Here is an 18532-nt window from a genome sequence, read left to right as displayed (position 1 = left end):
GCACTTGGCCAACACGCCCCACGAAAAGTCTAAAACTACACTTTTGGTTTACCTGCCTTTCTAGTTTCTATTCCCATTCCTCCAAAGTTATGTTTGATGTGTTCTATAACAAAATAAAGAGTAAAATGCTAAAATGGACTCTGAATTTAGGTTACTTTTTTCACTTTAGTTTAAAAATGAATTTTTTGTATTTGAGTTTTCGATGTTTCATTTTTTTTGTCATTTTCATACAATTTGCAAACTGTGTTAGAATTTTCTGTTAACTTTTCTCTTTTTTGTCGTTTTTTTCGTTTAATTAAAATATATTATGGCATAAAAGGACAACTATACCTTTCATTTAAATGAGAAAAACGACAAAAAGGGGAAAAGTTGATATAAAATTTTAACCCAGCTTGTCAGTTGGATGAAAATGACAATAAAAATGAAACCTCAAGGACACAAATACAATAAGTTTCATTTTTGGACTGTGGTGATAAAGATGACCTAAAACTCAGGGACCATTTTAGCATTTTACTCTAAAATAAAGCTTTTACGTTTTTTTTCTTTACAATGTAAACTATTATGATCGAGTCATCAAAAGTTTGTGAATTGGAAATAACTTGTGAAATATCATTTTTGTGATTTAGAAAACATGCATGTATTATTAAATAAGAAAAAATATTTATAAAGATATTAGGTTTAGTTACACAAAAGTTGTCTAGTCTTACAAAAAAATAAAGTGAGATGCCCAAAAGGATATAATCATTTGGTTCACATCGACTTAAAAACATAATAACGAATGCTGATCCCGATGTCGTTTGTTCGGTGTTGGTTCAGTACGGTACCATACGTAATTGGTACTCGGTTTAGTTTATCATACCAAAAATAACATTGATTTTAACAAAATTTAGCTTTCAAAAAAAGTATATATGTGTTGCGGACTGGTACCAAAATACCAAAACTGAAATTGAGTAAAAACACAAACCGAAAATCACACCGATTATAAAATATATTGGAAATTATCAAAACTGAAAAAAAATGAATTAAATGATAGATGAATTATTTTTTAAAGAAAAAACTTAGAAGCATGAGGTTTCAAAATCTTAATCTTAATGAACTTCACATTCTTCACCTTGTTTCATTTTATTAATATTTAATATTGTAATAAAATAGGCGATAATGATATTATTTTCTTTATATTAACTTTTAGAGACATATGTGATATCGTGAAATTTTGAGGATATGATCATGTTTTGACGTCATTATATATTCTTGTATACAACGAAAATATAATGCATTACTTTTATTTATAAAAAAGAATCACAAAATAGATATTTTCCATCATTTTAAATAACTTTTACAAATTTTATTACTTAGAAAACTATTTTAAATCAAGAACTTTATTATATTTAAGTATAAGCTTTGCGTTGTTATGATTTAAAACAATGATTTTTTTAATTGTTGATGTGTTGTGATTATAACGGTGAGAGTGAGCCTAAGACCATGCGTAGTGGTAAGGGTGAATAATGCATTCGGCGTTTGTCATGTGGCAGTACAGTCAGCAAGGGGCATTATTGGGCGTTTTTCTAAAACGGGTATAGTGGGGTTGTGGGTATTATGATAAAAGGGTGTGAAAAATTAAATAAAAATTAAAAAAACAAAAAAAAACTATTGGAAGATTAAATAAATAAAAAAGAAAAATAAGATTTGATTGGCCAAAACGACTTGTTCCAAGCGTGAGTTAAAACACGCCTGCAGGGGATTTTTGCCAGATCACGCCGGCGGGGGTGGGGCGGCGGCGTTTTTGGGCGTGTTTCGGGGGGGGGGGGGGGGATCACGCCGGATGATGGTTCCACTACGGGTGGTCAAAGTATGTGTAAGGTGTGTCTAAACTATTTACAACCACACATTCTATATAATCTTAAAGGAGAAAGTCGGTGGGTTTCCCACCGGCTTTCCTCCTTGCCCCCCCCCCCCTCATTCTTTTTAATATTGCATTTTAGTCCCTTGACTTTGTAATTTTTTATGTTTCATAAAATGGCAAATTTAGTCCCTAAAACTTTCACTTTGAATTTTCAAAACAACAACCTCATCTTTCAAACTTTGCCAGCACCAACCATTTACTTTGGTTTTCCACCATCACCCCCTTAGCTCTTACATAGTTACGCACCAACCCTCTTCTTTTACATTTCCACCAACACCCCCTCATCTTTTACACATTTTCGCTACCACCCATATACTTTTACACTTTGTCTTTTTTAGAATTTGTTTTTTTACTCCATGTACTACTACTCCATTGTTACACCCGCCCAACTTTAAAAAAAAAAATGCAATTGTAAACTTCTACTTTTGCAAATGCCAATGCATTGTGTTTTACGAAAATGTCTTAGGCATTGTGTTTTACACTTTGTGTCTACCGTTGTGTTTTACACTTTTTTTGTAATTCTCTTTCACGCACTGTGTTTTACGAATCGTGTTTTGTCTTTCTATATGTTTCCACCCGTCAAAAGACAAAGTCGGTGGAAATCTCATCGGCTTTGTCTCCTCATCCCCCATACTTTCACGATGTTGCAATTTTAGCCCCTTGACTTTGGTACCTTCAAAGTTTCATAAAATAGCAAATTTAGTCCCTAAACTACTACTCCATTTTACAAATAGTTTGCTTTTGACACCCCAACTTTGTGGTAGTTTCCTTTTCAGCTCCAACTTTGTTATAGTTTCCTTCTTACCCCAAAACTTTATCAAATTTTATCTTTACCCCTTTTTTAGCCCTTAATTTTAGGAAATGCAATTTTTAACCACTTAACTTTTTATGAACTTTGTAAATGCCACTTTGACCCCTCTAGAGTTTTTGGCTTGACGATATAAATTCGAGTTAGTCGGGTCGAGTATAATACGTTATCATTGTACGATATAAATTCGATTTACGTTACGATTTAATCTAATCGCAATGCAACTATAGGAAACATTGACTTCAATCGGATACATCAAAACGTGCGTTTTCATATGGTTAACACATCACATAACGCTTAGACTAATCAATTCGATATTTGCGAAGTACCAGCGCCGTAACGCGCACGGGTCTTATTACTAGTTCATCATTAAAACTATGAATCTCAGTTATCTGAGTTTGACGAATGTGTCTGCCAATAGAATCCAAAAGAATTATCTAATAGGCTAATTGTGATATGCTTATTTAGAAGTAACATTATGTGGTTTAGTTGAGATAAATATATAATATATTTTAATAAACATTTTAACAAATTATGCAATATTGGTTTCTAATTGTTGAACATCACCCACAATTAGATTCGAAGTCGAAACATTTATCGAAAACTATTGATTAGTATATACCTCCATCAAAAATTTAGTAGAGAAAAGTAAAGATATAAAGCTACATAATCACTATCACTCTCTTCCAGCGTTTATTAATGGAAGGAAATGAAAAGAAACAAAAAGAAAATAAAAATATTTTATGTTTCAGACTTTGATTTAAGGAAGAAAAAAAAAGGATTATAAAACATGTTATGTTCCCGAGTTTCATTTAAGGAAGGAAATGATAGGAAATGAAAGGAAAATTAGTCTAAATTCTTTAGTTTTTCTTTCCTTCCGATTTGGGAGGAAATAGTGGGAAAATTTTCTTTTTTTTTTTCTTTCTCATCCTTTCCTTTCTCACTTTTACTTTTTTTCTTTTCTTTTCCTTCGTTAAGTTAACTCGGGAAGAGAAGGGATGATACAAATAATATTCTAAAGAGTGAAGTACTAAGGGAAAAAGGTGAAGGTCACAGTCAAGACACGAATTTCACACGGGATACCTCATCCGTTTGGTTGAGGTAAGGGCCAACAGCCTGTCTCTTTTAAGTCCTTTATTATCATGCACATTTCTAAACATGCCCAATAATATAAGTTCTAGAAACCTTTTAATACTTTCTTTTGTAGAATATTTTTTAATCCTAAAAACGTTATCCATAAAATTCATTTTTATGAAAAACTCCTTTCAAAGAAAGAAGAAAAATTATCCATGCCATTTTCATGCTTATTTGTTGGGGACTTTGACAAGCCCGGGATGATAAGATGTTCAAAGGTTTGAATATGTCTACATATAGAATTGTGGAGGAGGTGAAGTAGACATCGTTTGAACAGATACAAGACAAGTCAAAGGTTCTTTGTATGTTCTCGATGGATTGGTGTATGTTTAGGAGATATGTAATGGTAACATTTAGGTGTACCCCACCACATACCCCTTAAAACACATTCCTCAGCCCATCTTTACCCACATTCATCCGGTATCACCCGTTATCACCATCGCACCTGACGAAATTCACATTCCATAACGGGGGGGGGGGGGGGGAGTGTTCCCGACGCTATGGAGTCGCCATAAGATCTATCATGGCTGGATGACGCTCCACTACACATGGACTTAGATTGCAGATGTAATTTATTTTGTGTAAAATTAGAAAGAATAGTTATTGGTGTAAAAGTATAATATTTGTCGTTAGAAAAAATAAGAATTTAATCAGAGGCGTTTTTGAGAATTCACGTACCATGTTCGAGCTTGAAAAAATGTGTCATTCCGTAATATTTATTATTATTTATAAAAAATAATCAAATTAGTATTGAGCTCAATAAACCTAATTGCAAGTGGGCTAAATTATAAACCATAAATATGATTTGTAAGTGGTCCTATATTGGAATTGGTATGTGTTTACTATTATAAAAAAGTAACATATACATATCGGATTTTTTTAAAATCGCGTGCCCCTCGAAATCGCGAACCTTATGCAGAGGTCCTCCCTGCACACCATCGAAGCCGCCACTGAATTTAATGCATCAAAGTCACACCTCAAATATGTTAAATATATAAAGATAATATAAATATGAAATTACTAATATATATATAGATTATTGAAAAGGTGATTTTTTTTAATCTGTATGTATATCGGGCTAGTGGGGAGTTCAAATGAGAAGAAATTTTTTATCAGGAGAAAAAAGAAGAAATTTCAACCAATAAGAATGCTTTATTTTACTTCATTTAATATAAGTATTTAATGTTACTATAAGGGTACATTGGTAAATCTACACAGGTCATTGATTTGTAGTCTTTCTCTTTAATAGCTAACTACATTAAATTTTTTGTAACTTATCTTCGAAATATATATTTTTTCAAAAAAATAAAATAAAATAATTTAACGTGTAGGACAAATTACGAGTTGTGTAGGATAAATTACGAGTTGTGTAGGATAAATTTCAACGTGTATGATGAATTTCGAAATTAGTGTAAGATAATTTTTGATGTGTGTAGGCAAAAAAAATTAGTGTGGATGATACTAGTCTTTATGACTAATTAAATAGTAAAAAATGATAATAAATGAGATAAGTGAAAAAAACTATTTAGTATTTTATAAAATTACCTTTTATTCTTTTTCTTCTCAATTAATTTTATTCTCAAATAAAACTTACATCGGGCTATGCTACCTTTTTTTAATTAAATAGTTGAACGACTAATTAAATAGTCCAATAGACGGCTCAATGGGTTGCAACTTGCAAGTCATCCATTTCAACTTTTACATAACTTTCTAAATTATTATACTGAAAGTACACAGTACACTAGATAATGTGTTTTTATAATAAAATAGATAGCTTAGTTACTATATTAAAATCATTTCTACACAGTTTTTTTCCACTCAACCTAGTTTGGCTCGACTCATTGCTAGAAATTACCCATATTTATCTGTTACCCAAACTCACATCATCTCTATCAGGTTGTGGTTTTCTCTTCACAAAAGCTAGATTCAAACAACCAACATAAAAATCTAGTTATAATTGTAGACTACCACATAAATGTTTAAGCAGTTTAATATAAAAATTTTGAATTGTAAGTACCAAGTCATCTTTATACTACTAAAGGTTTTTTAAACAAAAATTTAAACAAGATTCTTCATGACAATCATGTATACTTTATGTTTCAAAGCCAATGTCATTTTTTTTAAACGGTAAATTTGGATCACTGACGGACCTCTGAAGTAGCATCGTGCCACCATCGGAACCACCTGATCATATTCATCTCCACTAGGCATAATGCCTATACACCAATTCAGGAGGAAACCCAATAAATATGGGGATAAACCCCCATTGTGGGAATCGAACTCAAGACCTACTGGTCATATAGCCTTATCCCACCCAAATGTAATTTTTTATTCAATAGTTTCAGTAAATAATATCGTGTTAGGCAAAACGATGAATATATATTTCAGCCACTAGGTGACTTTAACAAGATTGCATTACCAAAACAAACAAACAAATATCCAAAAGATAATATTTGTAACAAGAAGAATCTTATGGATTCGATATATATCATGACTGAAATTCTATTATTAAATCCCAAAAGCGAAGATATTACCATCAATCGACTCCTCGGAGTATTTTCACTGAAAATGAAATGAGGGTTCCAGCCAAACACAACAAAAAGCATCAGGATATCATATTTAAACATGATTCAACCAATCATAAATAATATTTAATAATAGACTTTGTTTGATATTTTATATAGTTTTAGCTTCATGTTGTAACAAAAGTGCAATATCGAGATTTTCTGTGTTCCAACATATGACGATTAAAAGTGAGCTTTTTTTATGTTGATATCAAAGAGTCTTTCCCCTATGCCCATTTACAAATCATTTTTTATGGTTTAGAATTTAGCCCACTTGGAATTAGGTTTATTAAGCCCAATACTGATTTGATCTTTTTTAAATAATAACAAAACATAACAGAAGGACACATCTTTTCAATCTCAAACAAAGTACGTAAATTCTCAGAGACACCTCTAACTCACTTAGTTTGAAACAATTAAGTCACAAGTACACAAAGTTACATATTTTGAGAAAATGCAATGAAAATGAGGACTTAATTAAATAATTAGGTATGAGTCAACCAAGGGATGATGTGGTGGTAAGGCCATGGGGTATGGGGTTTGGGTTGGGGCGTGGGTTGGCTGAAAACGCTCAAGCCACCATCCCGGGGTCTTGGGTTGGGGCGTGGTTTTTGGCGTGGCCTCATTGGCGTGGGTTTGAAGCCGGGCGTGGGGCGGGCTAGTAAGTGACATGGCAGGCTCTCAATGGCCAAACCAAACTCATGCCCCCCAACTCAAGCCCCACCATACCCCATGGACATGGGTTTGAGTGGTGGGGGGCTCCCATTCCACGTGTCAACCAATGCCCCAACCCAAGCCTCACCATACCCTATGGTCTAAACTGATAGTATTCTCAAATTAATTGGTTGTGAGTTCAAATTTTTCAAATGACAGGTGTGATATGATTTTAGTCGTTCAAAAAAAAACAAAAGATAAGTATAAATTATTATTAAAAAATTGTCTAAAAACTATTTTTAAAAATATTACAAGTTTGGTGTTGTCCGATTCTTCAGAGTTGATTTTTTTTTAATTAAACATTAAAACAAGCTCGATTTCTACGGATTTAAGATTAATATATCAACCGACCTAAGGAAAAGAACTCAGAAAGCCAACAACGAAACCAAATCGGTAATGGTTTAGGTTGTTTTGAATGATTTGCGATTGAACAATAAACACCTAATTCCATAGTATTAATTTGTATATCCACTTTGAGTAGGGAGTGACAAACTTCGCATTGTGTATGAATCACTCATAAATTAAAGTGTTCTGATAATACTTTTACAATCTTCAACCGGATAAATATAATCCATAGTTTTTTTAGATTTTCTAGTAAGAATTTTATGGATGAATTATTTACATATTTACTAAAATTTATTAATCCAAATGTATATCATATAAAAAAAGCAATATATTTAGTTTAATACAAATATTCTATATGGGTTCTAAATTCAATCCTCGTGAAGTACGCGGAAATCCCACAAAACCACTTGCTAGCTATTTGTATATTTTTTAAAGGCAAGGAAGCCGTACACAGAATCTCCTTGAAAACTAACATATGTTATATGTATTTATTTGCAAGTTGTAGCACACCCGTATACTGGGAGATGAGTTCTAGTCATCTACACATCTAGAATTGTTGGTGGTTACTGGTTTATATATAACTTTGCTTCGTAAATAACTATTATATCTTTTTCCAAGCATAAGCTACTCAGTCCGCTTTTGTCACTCCACCACAAAAGCCTCCAAACACTCATACCCCTTAACAAGCACATGTGTGGAACCTACATCCTGAGAAAGCACCTAACATCAGAAGGCAAAGCGTGCACGATACGCGCGACACTTATGGTGAAAAGGGAAGCAATTATGTGCAACACACTCATCAGCAGAAAAAGCCAGTACATAGTCGTTTAAGCCCGCGTAACATAAACGACGAATGGGACAGCTACAATGAAGAGGATGACACGACGTACAAGAGAGAAAGCACGATGTTTAGCAGGTTACCACCAGAACACGAGGCGTATAAACCCCACAAGCGCGCGGGGTGCAATCCAAATGCAGAACATGATTACTCGTTGAGCTATCGCCCAGAAGGCATAGCTGAAAAGTCTAAGTTCATTAGAGAAATCGCAACAGCCGATATCGACAAGACAAACTACCACATAATGTGGGCAAGTACAATGGCTTGACAGATCCTGACGACCATCTCCAAGTTTTCAACGGCGCATGATTAACAGGTGGTTGGACACTACCAACTTGTTGTCATCTTTTTGCACAAACCTTTGTCGGCGCAGCGCGCGTCTGGTTTGACAGTCTGCTAGCAGGAAGAATTAAATCCTGGATTGATTTTCGAGACAAGTTACTCGTGCACTTCTCCCAACAACGAAGGCACACTAGAGATCCAACTGATTGCTTAAATATATTGAGGAAAGATCATGAAAGCATAGAAGATTTCATTACCATATATAACAAAGAATGTCTGGAAATCGGAGATGTAGGCGAGAAGATGATGCGCGCACACTTCATGAGGGCGATAAAATGTGATGACCTGATCAAACGGCTGAAAGGAAGAGATGGAGGCCCCAAAGATTGGGACACCTTCATTGAAGCAGCAAAGACAGTCGCACGAACTGATAAACAATTGACCGGCGACGACAGCCGTCAATACAATCACAACCAACATGATCGACGCAACAAGAAAGGCAAAGGCCAGTCATGGAAGACATCTGGCTATAGAGAAAGAAGCCCGATAAGAGAAGATGCCCGTGCTACGATCAATCAAATCAGTCATCGCAAAGAGGTTAAGAGAGAAAACAGGGAAAAACAGTGGACACCCATGACAAAGACCCCTTCCGAGGTCTTGTCAACCGAGAACCACCAATTCAAACCTCCTATACAGATGCGAATCAAAAGGGGCCAAGACCCAAATATTTTATGTGAGTTCCACAAAGATACAGGTCACTTGACCGATGACTGATTTAGCCTAAAACAAGAGATATAAACAGCTTTGAAAGATGGAAAACTCACCCATCTGGTTAAAGGGGGGAAAGCGTGATAATCGCCAAATTCAAAGAAGGGAAGAAGGTCCAGACAACCAAATGCTTCGAAAGTTAGAAACTCACATGATCTAAGGGGGTCTACGAAGATCGCAAAAGAACTATAACAAGCGCGCCCAAGATGATTCTTGGCGCGAAAAACAAGTTGTTTTCCCTGTGGTGCGAGGTGGCCCAAGAGAGCGAAGGCCCATAGTCATTTCCGGCGTATAGAGTTGAGCATTTTGTAACAAGTACCGGTTCGATATGGTATTGAATACTCACTTTTCCAGAAATTCGGTATCAGTATTTTTTATACTAGTATAGTACCGATCTCTACCAAAATTAGACTTTTGTATAGATGAAATTATTGATTACCTATCATCCAATATGGTTGTGCAAAAAACGAAATTAACTGATGAAACCGAACCAACATAACCGAACAGTACCAAAAATTGGTGGGTCAATTTAATGATTTTCAAAATATCGACAATAGTGGGTCGGTTATAGTTAACAAGGTGTTCATACCCGCTAAAACGAACCGAATTGATAGTATGCATTTTTTGATATTATAAATTCTAGGTATTTTTTAATACTATGTAATAATTATTTCGTATTAAAAAAAATTTAAACCCTAACTTTTAGGCCCAAATAAGCCTACTGTAATCTATAAAAGTTTAAAACCGATTTACAGAAACCACCATAATAGATTGATTATAGTATGATTATCTATTAAACGACATTTTGATCATGATTATAATTATAAATTCTAGGTATTTTTTAATACTATGTAATAATTATTTCATATTAAAAAAAAATTAAACCCTAACTTTTAGGCCCAAATAAGCCTACTGTAATCTTTAAAAGTTTAAAACCGATTTACAGAAACCACCATAATAGATTGATTATAGTATGGTTATCTATTAACCGACATTTTGATCATGATTATAATTTTAAGCCAAAACTAGCCCATAAAAACTCTATCATCCAATACTCACTTAGTATGAAACAATTAAGTCACAAGTACACAAAGTTAGAAAATGCAATGAAAATGAGGACTTAATTAAATACTTAGGTATGAGTCAACCAAGGGATGATGTGGTGATAAAATGATGGATTCTCAAATTAATTGGTTGTGAGTTCAAATCCTTTAAATGACAGGTGTGATATGATTTTAGTCGTTCAAAAAAAAAAAAAAACAAAAAAAAAAAACAAAAGATAACTATAAATTATTATTACAAAAATTGTCTAAAAACTATTTTTAAAAATATACAAGTTTGGTGTTGTCCGATTCTTCAGGTTGGTTTTTTTAATCAAACATTAAAACAAGCTCGATTTCTACGGATTGAAGATTAATATATCAACCGACCTAAGGAAAAGAACTCAGAAAGCCAACAACGAAACCAAATCGGTAATGGTTTAGGTTGTTTTGAATGATTTGCGATTGAACAATAAACACCTAATTCCATAGTATTAATTTGTATATCCACTTTGAGTAGGGAGTGACAAACTCCGCATTGTGTATGAATCACTCTTTAATTAAAGTGTTCCGATAATACTTTTACAATCTTCAACCGGATAACTATAATCCATAGTTTTTTAGAGAGTAAATTACATTTTTGGCCCCTGTGGTTATATCACTTTTACTATATTAGTCCAAAATAAGAATTTTTAACATATCTGCCCCTATGGTCTTCATAACTAACAATTTTGGCCCCTAAGTCTAGAGATCATGGGGGCTAAAATGGTTAGTTATAGGGACCATGGGGCCAAAATGGTTAGACTAAGGGGCCAAAATGGTTAGTTATAGAGACCATGGGGGCAGATATGTTAAAAATTCTTATTTTGGGCTAATATAGTAAAAGTGATACAACCGTAGGGGCCAAAAACGTAATTTACTCTTTTTTAGATTTTCTAGTAAGAATTTTATGGATGAATTATTTACATATTTACTAAAATTTATTAATCCAAATGTATATCATATAAAAAAAGCAATATATTTAGTTTAATACAAACATTCTATATGGGTTCTAAATTCAATCCTCGTGAAGTACGCGGAAATCCCACAAAACCACTTGCTAGCTATTTGTATATTTTTTAAAGGCAAGGAAGCCGTACACAGAATCTCCTTGAAAGTTGTAGCACACCCGTATACTGGGAGATGAGTTCTAGTCATCTAGAATTGTTGGTGGTTACTAGTTTATATATAACTTTGCTTCGTAAATAACTATTATATCTTTTTTGACAATAGTTTTCTACACCTGAATACTATCAAATCTTGTACTAGCAAGAATTTAAGCACATACCATTTTTTTTATAGAGAAAACATCATACAACTAGATCACTAATAAAAAAATTATATATGTAGGGGAAGAATAGAGAGATAACCTATTGAGTTACGAAAACTCAAAAAAACCAAGTAGCAAACTTTATTTTTTTTTTTAAATTAGGGAATGTAAGTTACATGTTTTTGAACGGAGTAAATTGCCAAAATCGTCCCTAAGGTTTGGGTACGTTTACCAGTTTCATCCAAAACATTTTTTTGTACCATATTGTCATTCACTTTTGGGCCAATTTGTCATTTTCATCCAAACGTCTAACTTTTTTGCCAAAATCATACCCGAGGTTTGGAATTTTTTTGTCATTTTCATCCGAATATCTGCCAGAAAAAAGTCCCAAAAGTGAAGGGCAATATTGTACAAAAAAGTTGTTTTGGATGAAATTGACAAAAATGTCCAAACCTCAGGGATGATTTTGGCAATTTACTCTTTTGAACGTTTTAAGTAAAAAAAAAAGCGCCAAAAAGGGCCGAGTGGATTTTTTATAGAAAATTTTTAAAATTCAATTTTTTTAGCATATAAAAACACTGAATTTTCAAAAAAAAAAATTATAGAAAACCACTTGGCGTTTTTTGTTTGTTTGTTTTTTTTTTCTCTCAAAACATTCAAAAACATGTAACTTAAAATCCCTAATTTTTTTAGAAAAAAAAAAGTTTGTTACATAAAGTTTTCTTAAGTGAGTTATATATATATATTCAAACAAGGAGAATTCAAATTGTAATTTTTTTAATGATTTTTATCATAGTTTATTTCATTCCGATAATCATGGCAAATTACATAATTATAACAGGTAGACGAGCAATAAATTACGCCACCAAGGCAAATTGTAATCTTTTCCAAAAAATAAACACATTTTAACAAATGAATACAAAGAAAAAAAAGAAAGAAAGTAGGAAACACATGCGTTCACATACAATTAAATTGCGTGACAACTAACAAGAAACAAAAATAATTTGATGGTTATAGAAAACGACGTGACCTCTTCAATAAAAATATGCAAGTGGTTGCTACTTGCTAGGATTAGAATAGTCAAGATGGTCAAAGCTTCTACAGTTAGTTAAAAACAGTTGGCATCCAACGTAACCGTCAAAACCCACCTTCCCCTAACTTTCATATCAGTCCCCAGCTGTCTCCTTTCCACCACTCACTCCGTGTGCAATTCGCTTATCAAATTATATCCACCTATATATCTATATCTATATCTATATATATACACACACAATCAATTTCAATTTCATATTCACATTCACAGTTTCACACACAATCATTACATACAATTAATGTCTACCTTTATCCACTTCAACTCTCCGTACAACACACTCTCACCTGATCAAAACACTTGTTCATCATCTTCTGCTAGCTTTTCCGACGATGAGGTCATGCTGGCGTCAAAGAACCCGAAGAAGCGAGCCGGGAGGAAGAAGTTCAGGGAGACTCGACACCCGGTGTACCGCGGAGTGCGGCGGAGGGACTCCGGGAAGTGGGTGTGTGAAGTAAGAGAGCCTAACAAGAAAACAAGAGTGTGGTTGGGGACATATCCCACTGCTGACATGGCAGCTAGAGCGCATGACGTGGCGGCTTTGGCCATGCGGGGCCGGTCCGCGTGTTTGAATTTTGCTGACTCGTTGTGGCGGTTGCCTGTCCCCGAATCGAGTAATGTGAAGGATATACAGAAGGCGGCGGTTAAGGCGGCCGAGGCGTTTCGGCCGACCGAAGCTGAGGTGGTGGAGAGACAAGAGGTGGTGGTCGGAAATGAGGTTTTTGTTGATGATGAGCGTGTTTTTGACATGGAGGGGATTCTTGCTGACATGGCAGAAGGGTTGATGGTACCGCCACCTAGGACTGTTGGGTTTGAGGATGACGTGGATTTTTGTTTTGACACGTCATTATGGAGTTTCTCAATTTAGATGTGCCACTTTAGATTATTAAGGTTGATAATTGTATTTTTAGACGGATGGTATTTATTATTTAGCCAAGGATACCATATATATGAAGACAAGTAAGGCCTTTTTATGGCAATAAAACAAAAAAAAAAAGTTATAAGTTGAACGGTTGATTGCAAACAATGCCTATCGATACAAATTAAAAGAAAAGGATTAAAATGACAAATATAGCCCTCACATGTTAGTCATGTAAGGGAATTAAACTGAGATAATTAACTTGGTTAGTCGTAAAGGATTGAACCTGCAATAAAAATAAAGGTAAAGGTTGTTTTCAGCATGTTTTAAACATAAAGGCTGGAATCTGCAAGTTTAATAAAAGATAAAGGACGTTTTGTGCTATTTACTCTAGTTAGATTTATATAAATATTAGTTTTTCTAACTACTTGTATTAATATGACTAATTAGTATATTTATAAACTCTAATTTAGATGTGTTTTCGAATGAATTGTAATATATTAGACTTATTTGTTCAATCATGTTAATTTATGTTTGTTTATGTTTATTCAAATATGTTCAGTTAATATTATGTTTGTTTGTGTTCATTAATGTTCGTGAACTGTTCGTTTAGGCTTTAATCGAACGAACATGAACGAACACGAAAATGTCCGATTTCTTAATGAACAAACAAGAACAAAAAAATGTGTTCGATTATATTGTTCGTTCGATTCGTTTACATGCCCATTGGTGTGACACTAATTGTTATAACATTAAGCAAAAGAATAAATTATTAATTAGTTTATTTTAAGTGCTTAAAAGTGCCAAAGTGGTATCTTTGTTTATAACCGATGTACTACAAACACGACATAGTTGTCAGCTTCTTTAAACGTCACTTTAATCCTTGTAGGATTTGATTCATAAGATCACTCTTTTTATCAGAATATCTATAGAAAAAGATTTATAGTTTAAACTAAATTAAACTATAAACCCCATGTGTAATAGTCATAAAAGTTGTCACAGAAACAAAACATGCTAAAACAGTTAAAAAGTCTTGTTAGAACACAATCAAAACATTAACTTGTTGTTCAGAGGTAAAACGTATGCAGTCTGCGGACCACATCTGCAGACATCTGCAGCTGAAGACACCAAACCGAATAGACGATTTCATATATAAATCAGTTCTACTAATTGCCCAAAAAAGTACACAACCATATACACCCTGACTTAGAGTGAAATAAAAACACTGACAAACCGGTTAACACAAGGACTTAAATATATGAAATGGGCCCAAATCATAGTCTCAGTCCTTTGTACATCTCTACTTTAAACAAGTAAGAAGTCAACTAACATAAATACGGTCAACCTTCAGCTACTTCCATCAACCAACCCAAACCCTATTATTGTCACACTTTTCAGCAAACAAAATCAGACCTCAAAGCAGTAGATAGATGCGTGCACGACGCCCAACGAATAATCGACTCCGCAACCACCTGATCCATCGCCTCAAACTCTCCTAGTCCAATCGTACGGTTCCGCTTGTTATAATTACCCGATAACCTCGACCCGCCTCCCCTTTTCACCTCACTCAACTTCTGCTCTTTCCTTTCTCTAGTCTCCTGCTCCAGTAGGCATACAACAGAAGGCACGTTTTCGGTTTCCGGGCCAGGCCCAAAGAACGTGAAGCTTGGCATCGAGTGTATCGGGCCGATTGGCGTGCAGAAGTCTATAGTAGTATTGGATGACCCACCACTGCTACGGAAAGAAAACGCACAAGAATTCACGACTGGCTCCACAAGGAATGTAGAAAACGATGATTTGCCACCGAATGTTTCGAAAATAAGAGGCGAACCCAGCCCGAAACTGATGTCATCACTCCGGTCCATGAACAAAGAGGATGACGGGTTTCCAACGTTTTCAAATTCTCCACGATTCGGCGGTGGTTCAGGGACCAGATTCGTACCATTAGTCCATGTATGATCTATAAAGAACCGAAGTAATCAATCAGCTTTCTTGAACAAGATAAATCGGTGAAAAAATTTAATATCCTACATGAGTTATTGTTAAAGATTTACCAAGAACTTGTTGAGCGGTGAATCTAACAGACGGATTAGTACAGAGCATTCCTTTGATCAACTCCTTCGCGGAATCCGAGATTCCGTTCCAGGGATCTGACTGGAATCGCAGACTCGCAGCTCGTACGGCATCAAATATTCTCGATTTAGTTTTCCCCCAAAACGGTGGTTTACCGCTAAGAAGGATATAGAGAATGACACCTGCACTCCAAACATCCGCTGCTTGGTTGTAACCGCCCGCCAGCACCTCTGGAGCTATATAAAACGGACTCCCGACGGTCCCGTGTAAGCTTTGACCTGTTTAACCACAACAAGATTAATTCACATATATAAGAAATAGATACATAACCATAGGAAAAATTACAAGTTTTGTCCTTTATCTTTATACCACTTTTCAGGCGGTGTCCTTTTTAACGAATGTTGACAGGCAGTGTCCTTTACTAGGTATTTTGTTGCAAGTTTAGTCCTTTACACCCAACCCAGTTAAAAAACCCTGTTAATTGTTGGGTGTAAAGGACTAAACTTGCAATAAAATACATAGGTAAAGGACTAAACTTGCAACAAAATACCTAGTAAAGGACACCGCCTGTCAACAATTAACAGAGTTTTTTAACTGGGTTGGGTGTAAAGGACTAAACTTGCAACAAAATACCTAGTAAAGGACACCGCCTGTCAACATTCGTTAAAAAGGACACCACCTGAAAAATGGTATAAAGATAAAGGACAAAACTTGTAATTTTTCCCATAACCATATTCACTTTTAGTACATACCTGGATTAATGTAAGTCGCGAGCCCGAAATCAGCCAATTTTATCTGCGAAGAGGACGCTTTAGTTGCTAATAAAATATTTTCCGGCTTTAAATCTCTATGAACAACGCCTTTATCATGACAAAACCTCACTACTTGCATTAAATCCTTGAACAAAACTCGCGCATCAGATTCAGAAAACCGACCCTGTTTTTCCAACTGATGAAAAAGTTCTCCACCTGCACATAACTCCATAACCAGATGGACATAATCTTCTTCCTCGTAAACATCTTTGAGATCGACAACGTTTGGATGCCCGGACAACCTAGTCATGATCTCGATCTCGAGCTTGATGCTTCTTACATCTTCGTCAGTTACGAGTCGGTTTTTGGAGATTGACTTACAAGCTAATACCTCTCCCGTTAGTTTATCAGAGCATTCTCTGATTATACCGAATTGCCCCCATCCCAATTGTTTTCCAAGAACATATCGATCTTTAAAATTCGAGATTCGGTCAGTTTCTAGTATGGTTTCGGTCAAGTTCTCGACTTTGTAGCAGTTGAAGAGTTTAAAAGACGATTCGTTTTCACTCCTTGCAACGGCCATATGAAATCTTGGCGAATATACAAGAAATCCAAAAATCCGGTTGTGATTTACAAAGATTCAAACTTTTTAGCAGCCCCTAATTGTTGACTTTGAATCTCAATCTTTGACTTTTAAAGCCTGATTTAGGTCAAACTTTTGAAGTCTGGTTTAGAGGCATCCGGATTCCGGACCCTTACAAAAAAAAAAAAAAAAAAAAAAAATCACTCTTGTGAATTTGCAATGGGATTATATATAACTGTCATGAACATAAATCAAACCACTGAGAAACAAACCCCAGATGGATGTTGGATCTGAAAAGGAAAACACAACAAGATTCGATTTTTTTTTTTTTTTTTATATTACAAATCTTGAATTTTGCGAATCAAAGTAAAAGATGAACAAGATGCAAACTTTTTGGTTGAAAAACAATCAATAAACAAAGCTAAACAAAACCCATATGCTAATTTCCTGACACATATCATACTTTAACAGTAACAAGCTTTAAACAGTTAAATAAACCCTAACAAACCCATGAACGTAATAAGCTCAAAACATCAAGATAATCACAGACTAGTCGAGATTCAAGTTAAATAAGACTACCCAGATCTAGAAATTCAAATTAATTCAAGAAAAAGGATGAATTTGAGGAAAGAAAAAGGGGTTTTGTTATACCTGGAGAGAGAGATTGAAGTGGATCTCCCCCTAAAGGGGAAGCTATGGGGTGGGCTCTTATGGAGTTATGGTCTCCTCTTTTCTTCTTTGTTTTGCCTAATTTGACACAAAAAGAAGACCCCCCACTTGATTGTGTCTTCCTGTCATGTTTTTTGGCTAATGACTTCATTTATTGTCGTCTTATTGCTTTCTTCTTTTTTCTTCTTCTTTTTTTTTTTAAAAAATTTATGAATATGTTCGAACTTTAGCAAGCAATGCATTATGCATTATCTTGTTTTATATAGTAGTAGGGTTTAACAAGGAATACATTTAATGTAAAAATATTAGTTTTGAATTCTTTTACTCATCAAGATTACATTTAATTTTTATAGATAACTAGATAAATAATTAAATATATAACCAATTTCGAATACTGTAAAGCATATCATTATTAAGTATTGAAACATAGTAAGGGGCTGTTTGTTTACCTCTTAATGAGACTCTTAATGGTTTAGACCTCTTACTGGTTCATCACTTAATGGTTCAGACTGTTTGTTTCACGAGCAGATGTTTAAATGGTTCATACATTTGTCTCTGAATGGTTAAACATTATACATAGTCTGAATGGTTAAGACCTATAATCTGAATTGGACAGACATTTGCCTTTGAATGGTTAACCATTATACAGGCTCTTAATGGTTCGAACCTCTTACTGGTTCAGCACTTAATGGTTCGGACCTCTTACTGGTTCAGCACTTAATGATTCAGACCTCTTACTGGTTCAGCACTTAACCATTCAGATGTTGCCAAACAGCCCCTAAATAATAATATATTTTTTTT

General features: G+C 34.5%; 2 protein-coding genes across 2 annotated transcripts; one reads left to right on the top strand and one right to left on the bottom strand.

Annotated features, from left to right (window-relative positions):
• The first annotated feature begins 12978 nt into the window (after positions 1-12978).
• Positions 12979-13805, top strand: LOC110905077 (dehydration-responsive element-binding protein 1D). Its single transcript, XM_022150962.2, has one exon. The coding sequence runs from the start codon at positions 13037-13039 to the stop codon at positions 13661-13663; it is 627 nt and encodes a 208-aa protein (XP_022006654.1). The 5' UTR covers positions 12979-13036; the 3' UTR covers positions 13664-13805.
• Positions 13806-14779: 974 nt separating this feature from the next.
• Positions 14780-17869, bottom strand: LOC110905078 (calcium-dependent protein kinase 6). Its single transcript, XM_022150963.2, has 4 exons — positions 17714-17869; positions 16480-17233; positions 15709-16005; positions 14780-15614 (listed from the first exon to the last, which is right to left on the bottom strand). The coding sequence occupies exons 2-4, from the start codon at positions 17060-17062 to the stop codon at positions 15049-15051; spliced, it is 1446 nt and encodes a 481-aa protein (XP_022006655.1). The 5' UTR covers positions 17063-17233; positions 17714-17869; the 3' UTR covers positions 14780-15048.
• Positions 17870-18532: the final 663 nt, after the last annotated feature.

The sequence above is a fragment of the Helianthus annuus genome, chromosome 14 (assembly GCF_002127325.2).
Source record: "Helianthus annuus cultivar XRQ/B chromosome 14, HanXRQr2.0-SUNRISE, whole genome shotgun sequence".
Lineage (NCBI taxonomy): Eukaryota > Viridiplantae > Streptophyta > Magnoliopsida > Asterales > Asteraceae > Helianthus > Helianthus annuus.
Note: the sequence above shows the minus strand (reverse complement) of the source record. Positions and strands in the feature narration are given on the sequence as shown.

What these genes read in the sequence shown, in the direction of transcription:
- LOC110905077 (XM_022150962.2), top strand. Translation starts at nt 13,037, where the DNA reads ATGTCTACCTTTATCCACTTCAACTCTCCGTACAACACACTCTCACCT.
- LOC110905078 (XM_022150963.2), bottom strand. Translation starts at nt 17,062, where the DNA reads ATGGCCGTTGCAAGGAGTGAAAACGAATCGTCTTTTAAACTCTTCAAC. An exon ending in CGCGACTTACATTAATCCAG is followed by an intron (nt 16,006 to 16,479) that starts GTATGTACTAAA and finishes GTGGTTAAACAG; the next exon opens with GTCAAAGCTTACACGGGACC. An exon ending in CACCGCTCAACAAGTTCTTG is followed by an intron (nt 15,615 to 15,708) that starts GTAAATCTTTAA and finishes GGTTCTTTATAG; the next exon opens with ATCATACATGGACTAATGGT.